This window comes from Cuculus canorus, chromosome 20, assembly GCF_017976375.1.
Source record: "Cuculus canorus isolate bCucCan1 chromosome 20, bCucCan1.pri, whole genome shotgun sequence".
NCBI lineage: Eukaryota > Metazoa > Chordata > Aves > Cuculiformes > Cuculidae > Cuculus > Cuculus canorus.
Window position 1 is genome coordinate 6,848,254 of NC_071420.1, and position 20,249 is coordinate 6,868,502.

Here is a 20,249-nt window from a genome sequence, read left to right on the forward strand (position 1 = left end):
ATGACACCCGGTCCCCAGCCAGGCAGCTGGGGGAGGTTGGACATTGGGGTTCTGCCTCTGTCCCTGATGCCAGCTGCGCTCCTCCTCCTCCTTGGCCCCACAGGTGAGCTCCCAGGTGGTGTGGTGGGAGCGGGGCAGTTGTAGGCATCCACCATCTCCATCCTGTCCTCAGCTTGAGGGTAGGAGAGTTTCTTCTTTCTCCAGTCATTTTAGGGTGTGGGTGACTTTCCAGTACCTGAAGGGACTACAGGAAAGCTGGAGAGGGGCTATTCATAAAGGCTCGTGATAATAGGACGAGTGGGAATGGATATAAACTGGAGAGGGGCATATTTAGACTGGACAGTAGGAAGAATTTCTTCACCATGAGAGCGGTGAGACACTGGAACAGGGAACTTGTGGCTGCCCCATCCCTGGAGGTGTTCAAGGCCACGCTGGATGGGCCTTGGGCAGCCTGATCCAGTGGGAGGTGTCCCTGCCCATGGCAGGGGTTTGGAACTGGATGATCTTTAAGGTCCCTTCCAACCCAAACTCTTCTATGATCCTATGATTCCTCATGGAGAGCCACGAGCCAGACTGTCACTATGTCCCCAGCAGCGCTGGGTGTGCACAGGATGAAGGGAGCAGGTTCAGCTCCGACCTCCTCCCATGACCTCTGTGTGACGGCAGGTCCAGCTTTCACGGCTGGTGGGCAACGGGGAGAGCAGCCGCTGGGGACGGCGAGGTCTGAGCCCCGGAGCAGGCGGCACCACTGGGAAGGTGCTGATGGCCAAGGGATGGGAACGGTGGGAACTGGTCCTGCCGAGGCACTGGGTGGGAGGAGCACCTGTCCCTGAGGACATCGGTCACAGCATCAGAGAATAGAATTGTGGTACGGTTTGGGTTGGAAGGGACCTCAAAGCCCATCCAGTTCTGCCTCCTGCCATGGGCAGGGACACCTCCCACTGGGTCAGGGGTCTCTCAGCTGAGTCCCTCCTGACAGGCACTGTCTGGCCAGGCTGAGGAGCACTGGAATGGAACTGGACAAAGCCATCCCTGTCCCCAAGGAGGGGCTGCACGAGCGCGGCAGGAGCACAGTTATCCTGCTGTGACTCTGCTGGTGTAATTACAGCCCAGTGGTTGGCAACACCTTCTTGCCGCAACAAAGCCCTGCCAAGACAAAGCCAGCCAGAAAGCAGGCAATTAAGGTGCAGGCAGATCCCCTAATTGCATTAAATCAGTTTTCACAGCTTCCACTCCCTCAGCTGATGTTTCCCATCCCCTTGAGACACTGGAAGCACCCCGGGTGCGGGGACCCAAGGGTCCCGGTGGCTCTGCTGCAGTGCCTTCCACTGCTGGGCTCACCCGGTTCTCTTCATTAACGGGCATGGCTAAGTCATTAATGAAGGGCAATTTGTCCTCCCGTTTGGAGGTTTTGTTTAGCGCTCTGCTCTGGTGGTGTTTACTTGAGCTGGGTCCCCCTTTTCTTCTGGCTTTGTGAAGCTGGATCAGAGAAGCACAGAGGGCTCTAAAAACACTGCTTTCCTCTCGTTCCTCATTAACGTCAACAGACCAGGCAGATTTTTTTCAAGTCTCGCTTGACTTTGCTGGAGGATGCGCTCAAATGAATATTTCAGAGCTTTGATTTTGACTTAAAGGGAGATGAATATTGAATATTTAACAATGGCCTTTTTATCTGCTGCTTTTTCAGCGCCGGAGTGGGCTAGGTGTTAAAAATCCATACAAACCAACATCAAACACTTCCCAAAAAGCCTCACGTTGCCACGCTCTTGGTGCATGGGGATCTGAGTTACCTTCCTCCCGTTATCCAGCCCACGGGGCTGCCGTGTCCTTCCCCACCCTCTCCTCCTGTGAGCCACCCTCTCCGCTCCCTCGGCCTCGCCTGTTGAATCCCCTGTTCTTGCTGGCATCGCAGCACCGTGTTCCAGCCCTCCATGCCCACCAGGGAGGGCAGCAGTGCCTGACGGCGGCAGGAGTTCCACGGCTGCTGTTTTCATCCCGGCTATGGGTGGCATCTCACTCCCAGCCTCTGCTCCCGGGAGCCAAGTCACAGCTACAGCCAGGCAGCTGCCCAGCTCCATCTCTCTTGGGGCTTCCAGGGCTTTCTTTGCCTGCCCTGTTTGGTAGATGACTTAATGGTCTCCCAGGCCACGTCCTAGCAAGGGAGAAGGGAGGTGGGTTCATCTGCTCGACTGTCCCCTCCAGGCTTGGGCTTCTTCCCACAGTGGTGACATTCACCCTGAAGCCGCAGGAATTGACCTTGTGTCACGCTCATGGGCTGCGCGTGAAGCAGGATGGAGCTGGTGGGAGCCTGGCATGGGTGAAGAGGCTGTGGAGCCAACACGGGTCCTGGTCACCCTTTGGCCATGGCAATAAGTGTGGCAGAGTTTCCTTTGCTTGGAAGGTGTCATGGTGACGGAGGGCTGTGTGCCCGAGTGTCCAGCCCTGGGTGCCCAAGGGGTCCGTGCTGCCCGTGTTGCCAGATGGCCCCAAGCATCTGCTGAGGGTTACGAGATCCCGGGACACCGCGGGGGCGCCCCCGATGACACCAGCCCTGGCACAGCAGAGACCCACGGCTCGCCCCTGGGTTTCCCCCCACCTCTATGCAAAAGCAGTTTTGTTCAGTCAGAAGACAAGAGAGGAGTTCCTCCTCTCCCAGCACCGACTCGCTCCGCTCCACGCTCTCAGAGGACATTCCTGCGGCAAACTCTCGTTAAGCCCTTGGCAGCATCATCCAGGCTCCGGTTACCGATGGGCTTGGGTCCCAGCCAAGGAGCAGTGGCTGTGCTCACACTCATCTCTGCTCCCTCTCCGTTCTCAATGCGCCTCTTCTCTTCTCCTGGAGCAGCTGAAGGTGCCACCAGCACCCAGCTGCAAGGGCAGGGACACACGTGGCCAGAGCATGGTCCCACCACGGAGCCACCACCATGCCATGTGCTGCTGCCTCGGCTTCCCCTCCTGCCAAGCGGATGAAAGGATGCCCTGGGCTGAGGGGGTGGGTTTATCCCTGCAAACCCCAGGTCTTTGCAGAGAAGGGAAGGGTCTGGGAGACACCAGGTCCTGCCGGCCCCAGCCGTGCCCACCTGCATCCCTGCTGCCGGCACTCCCTGAGCCACACCGCTCTTCTGCTTGCTCCAAGATCTGATCCCTTTCCTTCTTCCTTGCAGGCAACACCTCTGAGCCCGCACTGCTGCCATTCCCAGGTGAGGTTCCTCTCCTAAAGTCTCTTTTCTCTAGGAAGTTTTATAGTTGAAAAATGCATTTTTTTTCATTAAAAATGGAGTTTGAAGAATTTCAAAAAGGAAGCACATTGGATTTGAACAGAAAGCTAAACTTCTTTTAGAAAAAGGAACTCAAGATTCCTTGTTATCCTGCTTATTATCCTGAGAGGGCAGTTCTGCCCCTCCCGCTGAGTCCCTGTGCCGGTGCCACTCCCGGTGTGCCAGCATGACATCCCCTTGGTGCAGTAGGCTCACATGCCTGCTCCCCGTCACCAGCAGCTTGAGAGATCATCTCCATCCCACCAGCTCTGGATGTGTCTGTCGAGGTTAACAAGAACTTGCTAATTGCATCTTGTCACTTGTCATCCATCCTATGTCATCACACCATGCCACGTGTCCACTTTCCTTCTCTCCCGTTAGGCTGTTGTCCAGCTCATCAGTAGGCGAGATGATGGGGTGATGGGTGATTCCATTTATGTATTGAGATGTGCTGAGGCTTCATGCCTGCTGCTCCCAGCAGCTGGAGAGAAGCCCATGCCCCACCACCATCAAGTGGGCAGCACCAGACCAGCAAAGGATCACCAGTTTCTTCAGAGAGCATAGATTTGACGCAGAGAGGGCTCGTGCCCTCCCCGTGACACCCTCCAAGTGTTTGTTGCCTCCTTGGCCCCAGGGTGGGCTCGGTGCCTGCTGAGGGACCTCTCTCTGCCCATCCTTCCAGAGATACGGCTCTCCAATGGGCCCAGCAGGTGCCAAGGGCGAGTGGAGATCCACTACAACGGCTCCTGGGGAACGGTCTGTGACGATGACTGGGACATCGTGGATGCCAACGTGGTGTGTCGCCAGCTGGGCTGCGGCCACGCCATCACCCTCCCGGCTGCCATGACCTTTGGCCAAGGGAGCGGACCCATCTTCCTGGACAACGTGGACTGCAAGGGCTGGGAGGCAGCCCTGAGCGAGTGCTGGAGCCACGGCTGGGGCATCCACAACTGCTACCACTACGAGGACGTGGCAGTCATATGCAATGGTAATGGCGCTGTGTTCCTCGGGGGCACGGAGAGCAGGGGGTGCCTGCGGTTCTGCGAGCCCTGGTGCCTGCACACACCTTGGTGGAGCCCGAGTCGTTCCTCAGAGCCTGCTCCTCCAAGCCTGGGGCAGCCAAGCCTCCTCTGCCTCTTTCCTCAATCCAGGTCATCTCCCAGCTCAGCACGTTGGTGTTCCATGGGGTGACCAGCCTGTTTTGTGTTCCCCATCACTCCCAGCTCAGGGACTTTGCAGCCTCTCCCTCGCGATCCCTGGGGAAGGAGCGCACGGCCACCCACGCTCCTGCTTGACTCAGCCGCTGCCCAACTGCAGTTTCCCCTTTTGACTTCCTTTTCCTTAAATCGCTGAGCTTTTCAGTAGGAAATGTTCCTAAAGGTGAGAAAAGCAGTGGAAAGCATTTGAACTTGGCATGTGAAAGTGGGACGGCTCCGTGCTGGCCCCTCTGTGCCCAACCTGGTCCTTCTGCACATCTGCGTGAGCTTTGCTCTTCAGCTGTGCTTGAAGGACCAGTAGACGTGAGCCCTGCAAACCCAGAGCTCGGCTACAGCTGAACTGTGTGATGAATCCCCATGCCCGGCAGAAGGAGGGTTGGAAAGAGGGGTTTGACCAGCAGGAATTGGAGGAAGGAGGTCGTGGATTGATCAGAATCCTGAATCCAGGAGCTAGTGAAAAGGAGAGGTGAAAGGACTGAAGAAAGAGGTAGAGGAGATGGGTCTGAGGGCAGAGGACCAGCTTGAGCAGTTAGGTTGAGGAGAGCAGGAGATGTTCTGGGGTGCCACCATGCACAACTTCCCCCTGTGCCAGGAGCCGAGCTGTTGGCTCCACCAACCTTTCTGCACCTACAGCCCGGCTCACAGCTCCGGGTAGAACAGGAATGCTGCAAACCCCTTTTCCTTTCCTGTTGGGGCCGGTTTGGTGCCAGACCCCTTGCTCTTGGCGCTGTGGACACCTTCTCTCCCCTTTCCAGAGCTCTCAGCCACGCATGCCAGCGAAGGACCGACCAGCAGGACCCTCACGGCCGCGGTGCAGGACGGGGAACGTAAGCTGCGGGGCTGCCGGGGCAGGGGTTGTCCTGAGTGAGGGTTGGGACGGAGCAGTGTTCCAACTCAGCACCTAATTCCCCAACGGGCAGCGCTCCTGACCCCAGCTCTGCGGGCAGAGCCCTGAGGACCCCATTGCTGTGCCAGCCGTGGCCAACCCCTGTCCCAGAGGTCACCAAGGATCCCATTGCCCGTGCTGCCCTACAGCATTGCCCCTTCCCTACTGTTTCTCACACTTTTTTTTGCTACCATGGACACTGCCAGGTCCAGGCTGGGTGGCATCCCCCTGGGGACAACAGCATCCTCCTCACCACCTGATGCCACCCTCCAGGTGACGGCCGCATCCGCTTGGTGAGCGGGACTGACGCCTGCCAGGGCCGCGTGGAGATCTTCTACCGCGGGAGCTGGGGCACCGTCTGCGATGACGACTGGGGCCTGAGCGAGGCCAGCGTGGCGTGCAAGCAGGCAGGCTGCGGCCAGGCCCTGGACTACAAGAGCAACGCTTATTTTGGTTACGGCACGGGGCTCATCCTCCTGGACAACGTCAACTGCGACGGCAGCGAGCCCTTCCTCGCCGCCTGCTACAGCCTCGGCTGGGGCATCCACAACTGCGGCCACCACGAGGATGCTGGGGTCATCTGCACAGGTTACAGGGGCAGAGCATCATCCTTGGGGCTGTGCCTGGGGGGAAAGCCAGGGCCACCCTGGTCCCCAAGGAGAAACGGCTTCAGGGATGCTGGTGTGCATCCTTCCTCCTCACCTGGACTCACCCTGGTGCAGGTTGTGGTGTTGCTTCAAGGGTGTCAAGGCTGGGCTGAGCTGTGATGTGCGGGAGCGATGCCTCTGCCCACCCAGATTGCCTCGCCCTCCCCTCCCAGTGACGCATTTCTGCTGCTGATTCCATCAGCGGGGTTCATAAGCTCCCCAAATTCCCTCATTATCATGGGTAATGATGGGAGTACTGGTGCTGGCGCTTCCCCTTTCCTACTGCTGAGAGATGAAGGGGCTGAGGTGGGAGCAAAGGGACAATTTTCTTGGTTGGTTCTTTCCTCCTGGCCCCTCACTCAGGCACTGAGCCGATGGCACCACCATGCACAGCCCCCGCTCGCTGGGGAAGGGCAAAACAAGGTCTAGAGCTCATGACCCCTGGCTGATATAGCTCCTGGGTATGTGGAGATGCAAGGGACCCATTGTCACCACAGGTAGGACCTTGGTTCTTAGGTTGGGTTGGGCAGCAAGAATGTACAGGTGGACACAGTCCGTCTCCATCCCCATGGCTCTGGAGCATCCAGAGCATCCTGGGTCTGCCTCCTGGACTAGCAGCTCCTCCCCACATCTCATCCCTCTCTCTCTGTGCCACCACAGGGCTGGACACATCCACCATCACATCCTTCACCACCTCAGTGGCCCTGGACTATGAGGAGACACTCACTGCCACGGCCACAGGTAGGAGGTCGGCAGCCACCCGGCTCGCCCATGCACCACAGCCAGGGCTGGGGGCTTGCTGGGGGGGAACGTGTTGTCTGTGTCCTCCTGTGACCTCCCAGATCACCCTGGGGTCCTGCCACCCACTCAGGCAGTGACATTGCCCATGGTGGGAACCAGCCATGGGGTTTGCCGCAGTGCTGGAGGTCACTGGCACTGAGCAGAGCAGGGGCGGCACATGCTGGATCTGGACCCCCCAGCACTCACGTGTCCCCACGCTTGTCCCAGCAGTGACAGACAGCAGGGACCAGCTGTCCCAGGCCACCGAGGTGGTCACCACCGCCCTCCTCACCGTCGAGCAGGAAAGTAAGTATGCTGCTGTTGCCAGTCCTGCAGGGGTTCCAGCAGGGCTCCATGTCCCTGGGGGGTTGCCCAGGGCTCACCCCACAGCCCTGGGAGTTGCCCCATGCTTCCAGGGGACTTTCTCATCCCCTGGCTTTATCCCATCCTCTCAGGGTTCACCCCATGCTCTCAGAGTTCACCCCGTGCCCTCAGGATGTGACCCACCTGCCCCGGGGTTCTCTTATGTCCCCCAAGCACCCCGGGGAGTTACAGCCCCACATCTCACCTCCCATTCCCAGGGCTCACCCCATGCCTTGAGGGGCTGATTCTCCATCGCCAGGGCTCTGCCCCATGCCTCCAGGGACCAATTCTCCATCCCCAGGGCTCACCCCATGCCCCAAAGGGCTGATTCTCCATCCCTGGAGCTCTAGCCCATGCCCTTGAGGGGCTGATTCTCCATCCCCAGGGCTCACCCCGTGCCTCCAGGGACCGATTCTCCATCCCCAGGGCTCACCCCATGCCCCAAAGGGCTGATTCTCCAACCCCAGAGCTCTAGCCCATGCCCTTGAGGGTTCACCCCCCATCCCCAGGGCTCACCCCATGCCTCCAGGGACCGATTCTCCATCCCCAGGGCTCACCCCATGCCCCAAAGGGCTGATTCTCCATCTCCAGAGCTCTAACCCATGCCCTTGAGGGCTCACCCCCATCCCCAGGGCTCACCCCATGCCCCAAAGGGCTGATTCTCCATCTCCAGAGCTCTAACCCATGCCCTTGAGGGCTCACCCCCATCCCCAGGGCTCACCCCATGCCCCAAAGGGCTGATTCTCCATCCCCAGGGCTCACCCCATGCCCCAAAGGGCTGATTCTCCATCTCCAGAGCTCTAGCCCATGCCCTTGAGGGCTCACCCCCCATCCCCAGGGCTCACCCCATGCCCCAAAGGGCTGATTCTCCATCCCCAAGGCTCTGCCCCATGCCCTTGAGGGTTCCCCCTGCATACCCAGGGCTCACCCCACGCCCCTGGAGGGCCAGCAGGAGCTGTTGGACCCCCATCCCCATCAGCGTGTTGTGTGGGGGCCCCTACGCAGGTGGTGGCGTGCGGCTGGCAAACGGGAACGGGAGCTGCCGCGGGCGGGTGGAGGTGCAGCACCGCGGCACATGGGGTACCGTCTGCGACGACGACTGGGACTTCCTCGACGCCCAGGTGGTGTGCCGGCAGCTGGGCTGCGGCGCTGCCCTCGCCGCCACCGTGCTTGGCTCCTTCGGTTACGGCAGCGGGCCCATCCTGTTGGACAACGTGGGCTGCGGTGGCAGCGAGGCACGCCTGGCCGACTGCTTCCACCTGGGCTGGGGACAGCACAACTGTGGCCACCACGAGGATGCCGGCGTCATCTGCCGAGGTGAGAGCGGGAGCAACACTTGTGGCTCCCACCACAGGGTCTTCCTCCTCGGAGAAGCGGGGATAGATGTGACTGCCTGGGCTCTCCTGAAGCTTGGTGGCGTGGAAATCCAGCGAGGGAAGGGTTGCCAGGAGGAATTCAGCCACGTCCAGGCTGGCTGTGGGACATGGGCTCCCCAAAATGGGGTGGTGGGTGAATGTGAGCCCTCAGGCACTGGGGTTTGTCCTGCCCACCAAACGACAGCAGCAGTGGTCGGGTGCTGTTGTGTTTGGCAATGGCTGGAGCGTGGGTACCGCCTCTGGTCTTCATCTGTGCTCTTCCCTGGAAGTGCAGTGGCTGCACATCCCACCCTGCGTATCTCTGCCTGCATCCCCAGCCATCCTCGCTGCTGCTGGGGAGCTTGGACCCGGCCCTGGGGGCACAGGCGTCCGCTGAGTCACTTCTCTCACCCCTTCCCCAATGCAACAGGCACTGGTGATGCTGGAGACCATTTCCAAGAAGCCACTGCTACAACCACTACGCTGGCCCCGACTCATCCCAAGGATGGTAGGTGCTGAGGTGTCACCTGGAGGCACAGTGGGGATGCTCTGCATCAGCACAGGGTGGAAATGGAAGTGGCTCAGGCAGAGGCCAGCAGTTTCTGCCATGCCTGGAGCACCAGTTTGAACAGCCCACAGGAGGGGGAAAGCTGTGCTGGAGGCACCGTTAAGCCGTGGCCTCTTGTGGTGCCTCCAAGGCTGGTTCAGGCAGAGGAGGTGGTGGACCTCAGGTGATGGACCATTAGGTGATAGGCACCAGGTGATGGACCATTAGGTGATAGGCACCAGGTGATGAGCTATTAGGTGATGGATCATAGTTGGGAGAGGAGGCGATGGACCATAGTTGGGAGAGGAGGCGATGGACCAATGGGGCAGAGAGGGGAACAGGTGTTATTGTCTGTTCCGTCAACTTAAATATCCATCACCATGCTCTGGGGTTCAGTCCCAACTCTGATGCTGGTGAGGGGGTCACCTCCTGCCTGTGCAGTGGCGGAGCTGTGGGCAGCAGCAAACACCTGCCCAGCCAGGAAGGGCCTCAGCTCCATCAGCCCTGGGAAGCCACCCTGGTGTATGCTGCTGTGCTGAGATGGAGCAGCAGGGAAAGGGGGATGCAGGGCTGGGGTGGGCATGGGCTGCCTCACCCCATCCCCTCTGCAGGTTCCCTGCGCCTCATGAATGGCAGCCACCGGTGCGAGGGGCGCGTGGAGATGTTCTACCTGTCCCAGTGGGGGACGGTGTGCGATGACGCCTGGGACCTGCGGGATGCCAAGGTGGTGTGCAGGCAGCTGGGCTGTGGGCATGCCGTGGCAGCCTGGGGGGAGGCACGCTATGGCCAGGGCTCCGGCTACATCTTCCTCGACAACCTCAAGTGCAAGGGCTCCGAGCCCTCGCTGCTGCACTGCTCCCACATCCGCTGGGACGTCCACAACTGTGATCACTCCGAGGACGCTAGTGCTGTCTGTGGTGTCCTATGACCAACCACCACTGGCACCCTCATGCAGGTACGGGGGGCTGTGGAGGGCGATGGTGGCAATGCCCGCAGGAAACTGAAGCCTGGTTGCTGGCTGGGGACATTCAAGCTCTGCCTCAGTTTCCCCATCACCGCATGGAAGCACTGGCTGGGCCCCTGTGTGTGTCTGGGCTCCAAGGATGGGCAAAGAAATATCAAGCCCTCACCAGTCCCCATGCAGCAGGAATGCCCGTGTTGGATCTCCCTCCCTCTGCCACCCCACCTCAAAGCTGCCCAGGGTTTTGTCCGTGTGTCCCTTCCATCTCCTGTTTCTCCCGCAAACACCGCTGGGATTTTGGAGAGCTCGGCCAAGATTTCCCATCCCTGGGGGCTTTGGCACCACCAGTCCCTGCCCTAAAAGCCCTTTGGAAGCAGGGAAGGACCAGGCTCCTTGCAGTCTCCCCATCTTCCTCCATCCTATGTGGTCCAGATCAGCTCTGGCTGCTCTTTCTCAGTAGCTCCATGATGTTCTGTGCTCTGAGGTGTCTGGAGCAGGTGGGAGCTGGCAGAGAGGGCAGGAGCAGATGGAAAACCATAGGGAAGACCCCAAACCCTTGCTCAGTGTGAGGGGAGGGCAGCAGAGCTGAACCCAGAGCCCAGTCCCTCCCTGTGCCCTTGGGGTGAAGGCTGCTTCCCTCCCGGTGCAGGTGGAAGGACCCAGCCGGCAGCGCCCACTGCTCCTGATTTCCAGGGAACACCAGGAAAGGGACCCTCAGGTTTGCGTGGATGGAGCACAAGGGTGGGAAGAGCTGGTGCAGCAGCGTGGAGCGGGTCCCGGCTGCTCCCCCTGCAGCGCTCGCTCCTTGAGTTGGGCAGTTCTTGTTAATATTAGATTGTGCCTATTCCTGCGGGGATTTTCTCTCCCATTTTTCTTACATGGGTTGGTTTTGTCAACAAATAAAAGCCCTTTGAAAGTGTGCTGGGACCCGGCTTGCTGCCCCTTGGGTGCCCAGGCAGGAGCGAGCGACAGGGGCACAGGTGGTGCCCCAAGCCCAGGGTGAGGGCTCCACTCCAGTTGCCAAGAACTGATGCGAATCCCAAGCAGCACTGGATTTTTTTTTTGAGGTCCTGGAGTGCATCCAGAGAAGGGAACGGAGCTGGTGAAGGGGCTGGAGGACAAGTCTTATGAGAAGCAGCTGATGGCCCTGGGGCTGTTTAATCTGGAGAAGAGGAGGCTGAGGGGAGATCTCATCACTCTCTACAACTGCCTGAAAGGAGGTTGTGGTGACGGCTCTGCTCCCAAGCGACAGGTGATAGGATGAGAGGGAATCGCCTCAAGTTGCTCCAGGGCAGGTTCAGATTGGGCATCAAGAAAAATCTCTTCACTGAAAGGGTTCTCAGGCCCTGGCAGAGGCTGCCCAGGGAGGTGTTGGAGTCGTCATAGCTGGAGGGGTTTAAAAGATGGGCAGAGATGTTGCTCAGGGGTTTGATTTAGCAGTGGACAGGGATGGTTGGGCTCAATGATCTCCGAGGCCTTTTCCAACCTAGGGATTCTGTGATTCCCATTGTGCTGGGAGCAGAGATTGGACCCTTCCCTGCCACAGCACCGGGGGAACAGCCCCGACCTTGCCAGGCTCGGGGAGTTGAGGTTGGGTCTGGCTCCAGGTTCATCCCTGCTGGATTTGCGGGGATCACCACTGGAGCGGATGCGCTGCCGTTGTGTGGCTCTATGGGCTCTGTGCTGCTGACTGCAGTAAACTCGGTGCTGCTCACCAATGGCAGAGGAGAGGGGAAGGGGACCATCCCGAGAGCTTCATTCCCTGCTCCTGTGCGCAGAGGCTGTGCCTGCAGGGCTGGGGACAGGGACAGCAAGGCTTTTCCAGCCTAATCGCTGGTGGCTGTGGCCTGAGCAGTGGCGCGCTGTGAGATGGGGCATCCTCTGCGGACACCAGAGACGTGTTCCTGCACAGCTCCCGGGTGCCCTTGGTGTCCTTGGCCCCTGCTGCCCCATCCCAGGGCACGGCTTTCCCAGCACTTTGCTCCCAGCACTGATTTCCACCAGGGGGGAAACTGAGGCATGGCAGCATCTTCCAGGCAGGCTGTGGCAACTCAGCTAGACCTCCCCTTCCAGTGGTGATGCTGGCCCCGAGCAGGGCGCTGGCGCGGGCGATGCTGGCGGAGTGACAGTCCATGGCGGCTGCGTGGGAGCCGGGAGAAGTGTGGTGCCTGCCCAGCTCTCCTGCTCTTGCCCACATCAGCTGTTTCCCCACTCCCAAAGCAGCTGCAGCTCCACATCAGTCGATGCCATCGATTTGTTCCTCCCTCCATCCCTGGAGAGGGGACAATGTGAGGGGCGGCAGGGGGAGGGAATAAATATTTCAGCAGGTCCAGGCAAAAGCTGGGGTTATTTTGGGGCCGGGATTTATGGGCTATTAGGAATAAGGAATGAGTCTGTGCTGGGAGAGGAGAGCCATTAATCCAGGCTGAAGGACCGCAAATGAGCGAGGGGAAAGGAGGAGGCTTTAATTATTTTGCCATGTTCCAGGATAATCAGCTCCTTGCTGAGCGCTGGCGTGGGGCTCGGGAGCTCCTGCTTCCCGGGATCTGGGGCAGGCAAGGGGGTGCTCGCAGTTAAATCCCCCCAGCTGAGCTGAGAGGGCTGAAGTTCCCATTCTGGGGCCAGTAAGAGACCAGTACAAGGAGTGAGGCTCACTGGGGTGTGGTATGGAGGATGCGCTGGGCTGAATGGAAGGATCTGGGAGGTCAGTGCTTGGTCCCAGGGGTGCCCTTCCTGGGCTGGGCCAGCCCTGCCACCGGCCGTGCCCCGTTAAGGCAATCCTGTCTGTGCCTGTAACCGGAGGAGCTGGGCACCGGCACAGGGGTGAGTCACTGCCGCAGGCAGCCCTGGCCCCAATAGAAGCCCTGGCTCTGCTGTGCCCAGCACCACCTGGGTGACCTTGGGCTGCACTTGGCTCCCTGGTTCCCTAAACTCACCCTTCTACTTCTGCATCCCCCCCGGCTGTGCCTCAGTTTCCCCAGGGACACCTGGGACGGTGGCCCTGGCTCACCCCTGGGCACCCTCAGAAGCTGCACGGATCTGGCTGTCCCAGCTGGGGGTACGGGGAGCCCCAAGGGGCAGATTGACCCCCGCTTGCCCCGTTCCCATGGCAAGGGCTGCCGGGAATGTGGGCATCCACGTAGTGGGGATGCACGGCAGGGACACCTTGGGCCCCATCGGGCCACCTCAGGCCACCTCCTCTTCCCATGGGATGGACGAGGACCGGATCTCCCGTGGCTCAGCACATCCCAGAGTGCCAAGGTCACCCATCAGGGCTGTGGCGGGGTGTGGGAGCCTTTCGGCGCACCCCACGCCGGCAGCATCCTCCTTCGCTGCTCCTGCCAGGGCTGTCGCCGCGCTCCTGCTGACGTCACCCCGCCAGCCAGGAGCTATTCTGGGATCTGCAGAGTCACTGGCGCAGTGAGCCCGCTGGCAGAGGAGCGGGGCTGCAGGGGGACGCTGCTCGCCACGCCGGGGGCTGTGTGGCCATGGCCCACATGCACCGCCGGTGGATCTCCATCGCTCCTTGCGCCCTCAGGCTTGAGGGCTGCTCGGACACAGTCGCAAATCCTCCCATCCATCATCTCCTCCTCTCTGCCTTTTGAATTCTGTCCCATTCCCCTGGCAGAGCCGCTCCACGTGGGATGCCGAGCGCTGGCACACGCCAGCCCGCTGCCACCTCGCTGCCATCACTGGCATTTAGAGGGAGGCAGGAAAGCCACTCGCTCCAGCTGCCATCAGGAAAGCCCACGGGCGGGGGGCTCTGCTTGTGGGGGCAGAGGGGTCCTGCCCCACAAGGGGCTCCATGCACAGGGACGAGGGGCAGGTAGAGGGGCCAGTGAGGGTGCTCAGCCCTGCACCCTGGTGCTGGTTGTTTTCCCTGGTCGCCCCCCTCGCCTTCCAGGTTACTGCCAGAGGGGATGCGTACATTGGTGCTGGGAGAAGCTGATTCCTGCAGGTTCCAAACACGCTGAAAGCAGAGCTCAAAGCACCCCTTTAGAAATCCAGAACCTTTCCCATGTGACCCCGCATCTCTTTCAGTGCCAGCCCTCATGGAATACCCCAAATCCTTCCTCCTCACACCTGGCAGAGGCTGGAGGGGGGCTGCAGCAGGATGCTCAGCTGCCCAAGTTCCTGAGCTGGGGCTTTGGGCAGGGGACCCATGGGGCCAGATCCTGCTGTGGGAGATGTGCTTGGCAGACTGGCACCCCCATCACCTGGAGCCCCGACTTGGCCTTAGAGGAGGGCTCCCTGACTGCACCGGGGCTGGAGGAGCAGCTGGGGGTTTTGGGGTGGCGATGGATGGGGCTGTGGCAGAGCAGGGATCTGGGGGTGACAAGAGAGTAGTGGCAAGGTGGGGTGCGTGTGACCCCCCAGGCTGAGGGCAGGAGTCTAGCTGTGATGGGGACCACTGTAGGGCAGTCGTGTGCCCCCCAGGCTGCGGGCAGGGAGCAGATGTCTGGGGGTGATGGGGACCACTGGAGGGCAGTGGCAAAGTGGGGTGCGTGTGTCCCCTGGGATTGAGGGCAGGGAGCAGATGTCTGGGGGTGATGGGGACCACTGGAGGGCAGTGGAAAAGTGGGGTGCATGTGTCCCCCCGGGCTGAGGGCAGGGAGCAGATGTCTGGGGTGATGGGGACCACTGGAGGGCGGTGGAAAAGTGGGGTGCGTGTATCCCCCCGGGCTGAGGGCAGGGAGCAGATGTCTGGGGGTGATGGGGACCACTGGAGGGCGGTGGCAAAGTGGGGTGCGTGTATCCCCCCGGGCTGAAGGCAGGGAGCAGATGTCTGGGGGTGATGGGGACCACTGGAGGGCGGTGGCAGAGTGGGGTGCGTGTGTCCCCTGGGCTGAGGGCAGGGAGCAGATGTCTGGGGGTGATGGGGACCACTGGAGGGCGGTGGCAAAGTGGGGTGCGTGTGCCCCCCGGGCTGAAGGCAGGGAGCAGATGTCTGGGGGTGATGGGGACCACTGGAGGGCGGTGGCAAAGTGGGGTGCGTGTGTCCCCTGGGCTGAGGGCAGGGAGCAGATGTCTGGGGGTGATGGGGACCACTGGAGGGTGGTGGCAAAGTGGGGTGCATGTGCCCCCCGGGCTGGGGGCAGGGAGCACGGTGGCAGGGCTGGCAGCGGGGGGAAGCTGTGCTGAGTCACGCTGCAGAGCTGGCGAGCAGGACTGCAGTAAGCGGCTCGCAGCCGCCCGCCTGCAGCGGGGACGGTGTGACAGCCCCCTCCCTCCGCAACAGGGATGATGTGACAGCCCCCTCCCTCCCAAGCATGCTCTGGCTCCTTGCCTGCTCCAAAAGGTCTGGGATGCTGACAGGGGGATGCCCAGGCTGGGGGTCCTGTTGCACCCCAGGTTGTGGCTATCTGGGTGCCGCTGGCCCTTCTCGCACCTCTCTGGCCCCCTCCCCTTCAGTAGGGATGGAGCAGCTGTGGGGTGGGGGTCCTGGGAACCCACAAAGGGAAGGGGGGAAGGACCAAGCTGTCCTTGGAGAGTGTCTCTGACCCCACTGCAGGAGGGGTGTCCCTGGGTCACGGTGGCTGGAGTGACAGCAGGGCCGGGAGCTGCTCTCTGCCAGCACTGACACAAAATGGCACCTGGCAGCTGCTGGCACATGGGGCAGCTTTCCCCTGGCACTGAGGAGAGAGCTGGCAGAGGTACCCCAGAGCCACCAACCCAGGGCCTGGGGCTGAGCATCCAGCCCTGCACTGGGTGCCCAACACCCCTGCCTCCCCACGGGACGAAGGACTGAGGCAGCTCCTCTCTGTAGAGGGAAACTGAGGCACAGCGAGCAGGTGGAGGATTGGCCTCCGACACTACCACTTCTGCCACCCAGAGCCCAGGGCAGCCCCGTCCCAGAAGGACGCTGGTGACCACCTTGCCTGGAGCTGCCCAATGGCCCCATAGAGCTCAGAGCCGCTTCTGGAGGAACCGAGACAGGCAGCGCTTTTTTTAGGTGCTCCATAAGTGCTGTCTGGGCGGTATTTATATCAGCTCCTTAAATAAGAGCTGCCATCTGAGCCCAACGTGCCTGCTTAATTATTAAAACCCCACAGGAGGCGGCTGTGCCTGCCTGGTCCCAGCCCACCCTCCCCAGTGGGGTCCCGCACCCCACATCTCCCTGCTCCCCACAATCAGCCAGGGCAAGGGCTGATGTCCTGGCCACCGCGGGGCACCTGGCTGGCTGTGGGCATCCATCCTGCGTGGGAGCATCTTCCATGGGGCGGGGAGGGTGTTCCAAGTGGAGGTGCTGCAGCACGAGCATCGCTGCAGTTCTCAGCGCTGAGGAGCTCGTGCAGGCATCGGGGCCAAGGGGAGGGCAGGAGGCACCGCGTGCTGCCTGCCTGTTCCGTCCCAGCGCCTTGAGGTTGTCCCAGGGAAAGCCATCGCCAAAGCCCGCCGGTGTCCCCCGAGGGGCACGGGCAGCCCCGCTCGTGGTGGGGTTTATGCTAAACAGTGCAGGAAGGCAGCTGCTGCAGCAGAATTAATTTGGGCTTGGAAAGTGCTTTGAAACCCTGAGATGAAAGGCCAGGGCTGAGCACAAAGCGCTGTGCCTTGGCAGACAGGGGGAAGGTCCCCTCAAAGCACCAGTGGGCTGGTGGGCTCGTTGCGGGCTGCCCCATCAGCCACACCCCTTCCATTGCCTCCTGCCCCAGGTGAGGCAGCAGCCTGGCTTTGGGGGTTGGGGAGGGCTGGTGAACCCCTGAGCTTATCAGAGTTTGGGTGCGGGGTCCTTCCTCAGGTCTGATGGGACTCCTGGCTTTGGAGCATGGGGATGGTGCTGGGACCGAGACTGCAGCGTGGCGGGATGGGGAGTGCTGCTGGTAGATGCAGGGGAGAAGGGACAACTTTGGCCTGCTCCTGGAACACTTCTGCTATGTCACACCATCAGGATGCATGGCGAGGATGCAGCAGGATCAGGGCAGCGAGGTGGAAAAGCGGCTGGGACGTTGGGGTGCTGGGGCCAGCAAGGCGTCAGGCAGGGGGGGCATGAGGGCACTGCAGCCTGTGGGAAGGGGACACAAAAGCCAAAGGTTTCCTCAGCTTTTCACCAGACGAGCTGCAAAAGACAAAAACTGCTCCCCTGGGAAGTCCCTTCCTCAAGAAGACCCAAGCAGCAGCCGGCGGGGAGCTCCCAGTCAGGGCGCCTCAGGCTGGAGCCAGCGCAGCATCCCTGGATGGTACCCAGCCCAGCCCAGCCCCGTGCACCAACCCTGGGGAAAGCAACCCTGCGTGCCCTGCTCTGCCAGCCCCATCCTCAACCCCCCCACTGGCTGGGGACACGCAGCATCCCGAGCACCAGGGTACTGAGGACACCACCTGCTGCTGCTCAAAGGTGTTTGGGGCATGCATTCGCACCAATGACCACTGCCCTCACCTGAGGGCGCTCAGAACAAGGACTGGGTGGGATGCCTGCACCATGCACCCCCGTGCTGTGTATTCCCCTTGCCATGCTTCTCTCTCACCATGCATTCCTCTCCATCCGTTCCTCTCACCATGTGTTCCTCTCGCCATGCATCCCCCTCCATCCTATCAAGCAAAGGCAGAGCGAAAGGGGCACGCAACCACCCTTTGCCCACAGCAAGCAAGGGGTGAGCGTTTCTGGACCCATTTTCAGAGCAGGCAGCACCAATCCAAGCGAACCCCGAAGCTGAAGAGGATTTCCTTCCTTCCCTTGTGGTGTCACAAGGCATTGACAAGACGTAACGGGGAAGGCAAGAGAATGTGAAGAGAAGGACTCGTCTTCCAGGCCACAGGAATTAACAAAGTGGCACATTGAAAGGTGCTGGGGTATTTTTAATACCGTAGGCAGAATCAGGGTTATTGGGTTTTTCTGGGACATCTGCGGAATAGACTCGCATCCTTTGGGTCCCTGTGATTTCCCAAGCCAGCAGCATCTTGGGTCTCGCTGAGTGGTGTCTGCAGGCACCGGGCAGAGGTGGGAGCGGGGCACTCAGCAACCAGCAGCCAGATGACACTTGCAGTTCTGCCCACCAGAATCCTCTAACTCCAGCCAGCCACCACCTCACCTTCATCCCACTGCTCCCAGGGCTGTAAAATAGGAAAATTCAGTGGTGTGAGGGGTGCTGATCAATGCCCCACAGCCCAAAAAGGGGCTGGATACACAGCAGATAAATATTATAGCTGGATCCCTGTGCGGAAGAATTTACAGCTTTATGAATATTGTCTTCTGACCTGTGATGGGGAAGGAAATCATCTGCGTTGCGAAATGTGTTTCTTGCCGTGGTGCTTTGACAGGAATAAATCAGTGTTTGCTCGGCGTGGGGCAAACATGCAGTCACCGTAAATCAGGTGGTTTGGATGAGCTGAGAACCTGCTGCACGTGTGTAAATCCCTTGGTAAGCGTCACACGGTTTTAATAGAGAGGCAACGCTTTTTATTAGGGCAGCTGAGATATTTGGAGACACCCGACGAGTTTCCAGGCAGATAAGGGATTGTTCAGACCCAGGCTTATGTTCCATGTCATTCGTGTGGATCCTGGAGCCTGACCCAAGGGCTGATGTTATTTTTTCCAAACCAGAGGAACTAGACATTAAATCCGAATGTCAGAGCATCACTCGAGGTGGCTGGGAGGAGCCAGCAGCTCTGCTCTGGTCTGTACCCATAGATCCCTGCTCGGAGATCTATGATAAGATAGAGGCTATTGATAAGAAATGGTCTCAGTCCCTGAAACCCAGTCTGGGAGCCACGGCTTGCTTCAAAATCTGTTTGCATTCTGCACTTTTTAACTCCAGTTCTCTCCCCAGAGCTGGTGTCACACAGAAAACAGAGCAAATATCCATGGACAGGCTCTCCAGAGGCAACGGCGAGGCTCCTTGGCAGGACGAACACGCCGTGATTGGAAAGGAGGCACAGGCTGCCCTTGTCAAAGGATGCTCTCCTCAGGATAGCCGGGATGGCAAACAAAGGCCGGGCACAAAGGCTGCTCTCGCAGCAGAGCCACATGTGTGCAGGGTGCACGGAGACGGAGGGTTATTTTGTGGAGGAAATAAAGAGGATCTGAGCATATTTCAAGTTTGATTTGTCAGAAGGTGGGGTTGCTTCTGTGCTTGGAAGCTGGAAACAAAGCAGTATGTATTGTGTAAAACAAACCCATTCAACACAATTCTTTGTGTTTCCTAGAGCAGTGCTAAAACCACCGTCAAGATGATGTTCTCGCCCCCAAACTGTGTTGCTTGACATCATAAAGTCCTGTCAGCATTCTCAACCCTATGTGTCCCCACCCAGGAGGGTGAGCCCATGGCCCACAGCGGGCTGTGGCCACGGCAGTGCCCTGTGGATACAGGCACCAAGGGCTCTGGGTGCTGCAAGAGCAAAGCACAGGGCACGGGGACGGGCAGGTGGGATGGCTGTGTCCTCTGAGACCACCCCCACAGCACCCACTGGGGACAGTGGCACCAGGATGAACAGCATGAGCACAGGCCATAGGGAGGATGGTGTTTGACCTGACCGGGACAAAGTGCTTCCATCGGCGTCAATGCAGCTTCATTCATTTGACCCTGCCCTTTCTCCCAGTGCTGCAGTGTCCTCTTGGCATGGCTTTATCCATAGGCTTGTTAGGAAAACAGTATTTCTTATGGCTCCTAATGGAGTTCTTAATGTGCAGAGAAGCCCTGCTAGGTCTGAGCGGATGGGCATGTTTATTCCACGCGTTATTGATGAGGAGCACGCCACGCTTCCAAGCTGGTGCTCATGAATTATCCACATCACCCTGAGCTGGAGCTGCTCTGCTCCACAGGCCGGTTGGGAGCACCCTGTCCTGTGGCGTGGGAAAGGGCACGGGGGAACACGGGGGCTTGAGAGTTTGGTCCAAGATGGGTCAGCACAGCCTGACGAGAACCTGCCGTCACGGAGCCCAGGAATGCGGCCTCCTGTGCGGGGTGCAGGGCTTGATTCCTTGTGGGACAGGGTGAGGCTGAGGTGCAAGTGGGTGTGAGGGGATCTGGGTCTGGGTGGATCCAAACTGTGAGTGGGCCTGGGCGCACTGGGTCTAAATGGGTCTGGATCTGGGTGGATCCAAGCCGTGAGTGAGTCTGGGGGCACTGAGTCTGAGTGGGTCTGGATCCGGCTCTGAGTGGATCTGAGCTGGGAGCGGGTCTGGGTCTGACTGGGTCTGGTCCTGGGGACGCTGTTTCAGGGGACACTGGCACTGCCTCTGGGTGTCTCTGGCTGTGGGTGTCACTAACTCTGGGGACGCTGGCTTTGTTTCTGGGGACA

At 60.0% G+C, this 20,249-nt stretch overlaps 1 protein-coding gene across 1 annotated transcript; it reads left to right on the plus strand.

The window, feature by feature from the left end:
- SSC4D (scavenger receptor cysteine rich family member with 4 domains) lies at positions 1-9,980 on the plus strand. The gene is made up of 10 exons (XM_054085259.1): positions 1-103; positions 3,165-3,200; positions 3,940-4,245; positions 5,230-5,301; positions 5,634-5,948; positions 6,668-6,748; positions 7,016-7,093; positions 8,156-8,467; positions 8,936-9,013; positions 9,664-9,980. The coding sequence occupies exons 1-10, from the start codon at positions 1-3 to the stop codon at positions 9,978-9,980; spliced, it is 1,698 nt and encodes a 565-aa protein (XP_053941234.1).
- The last annotated feature ends 10,269 nt before the right edge of the window (positions 9,981-20,249 follow it).

Coding starts and splice junctions, on each gene's coding strand:
- SSC4D (XM_054085259.1), top strand. CDS start 1: ATGACACCCGGTCCCCAGCCAGGCAGCTGGGGGAGGTTGGACATTGGG. Junction 3,201..3,939: donor CGCACTGCTGCCATTCCCAG/GTGAGGTTCCTC, acceptor CCATCCTTCCAG/AGATACGGCTCTCCAATGGG. Junction 5,302..5,633: donor CGCGGTGCAGGACGGGGAAC/GTAAGCTGCGGG, acceptor GCCACCCTCCAG/GTGACGGCCGCATCCGCTTG.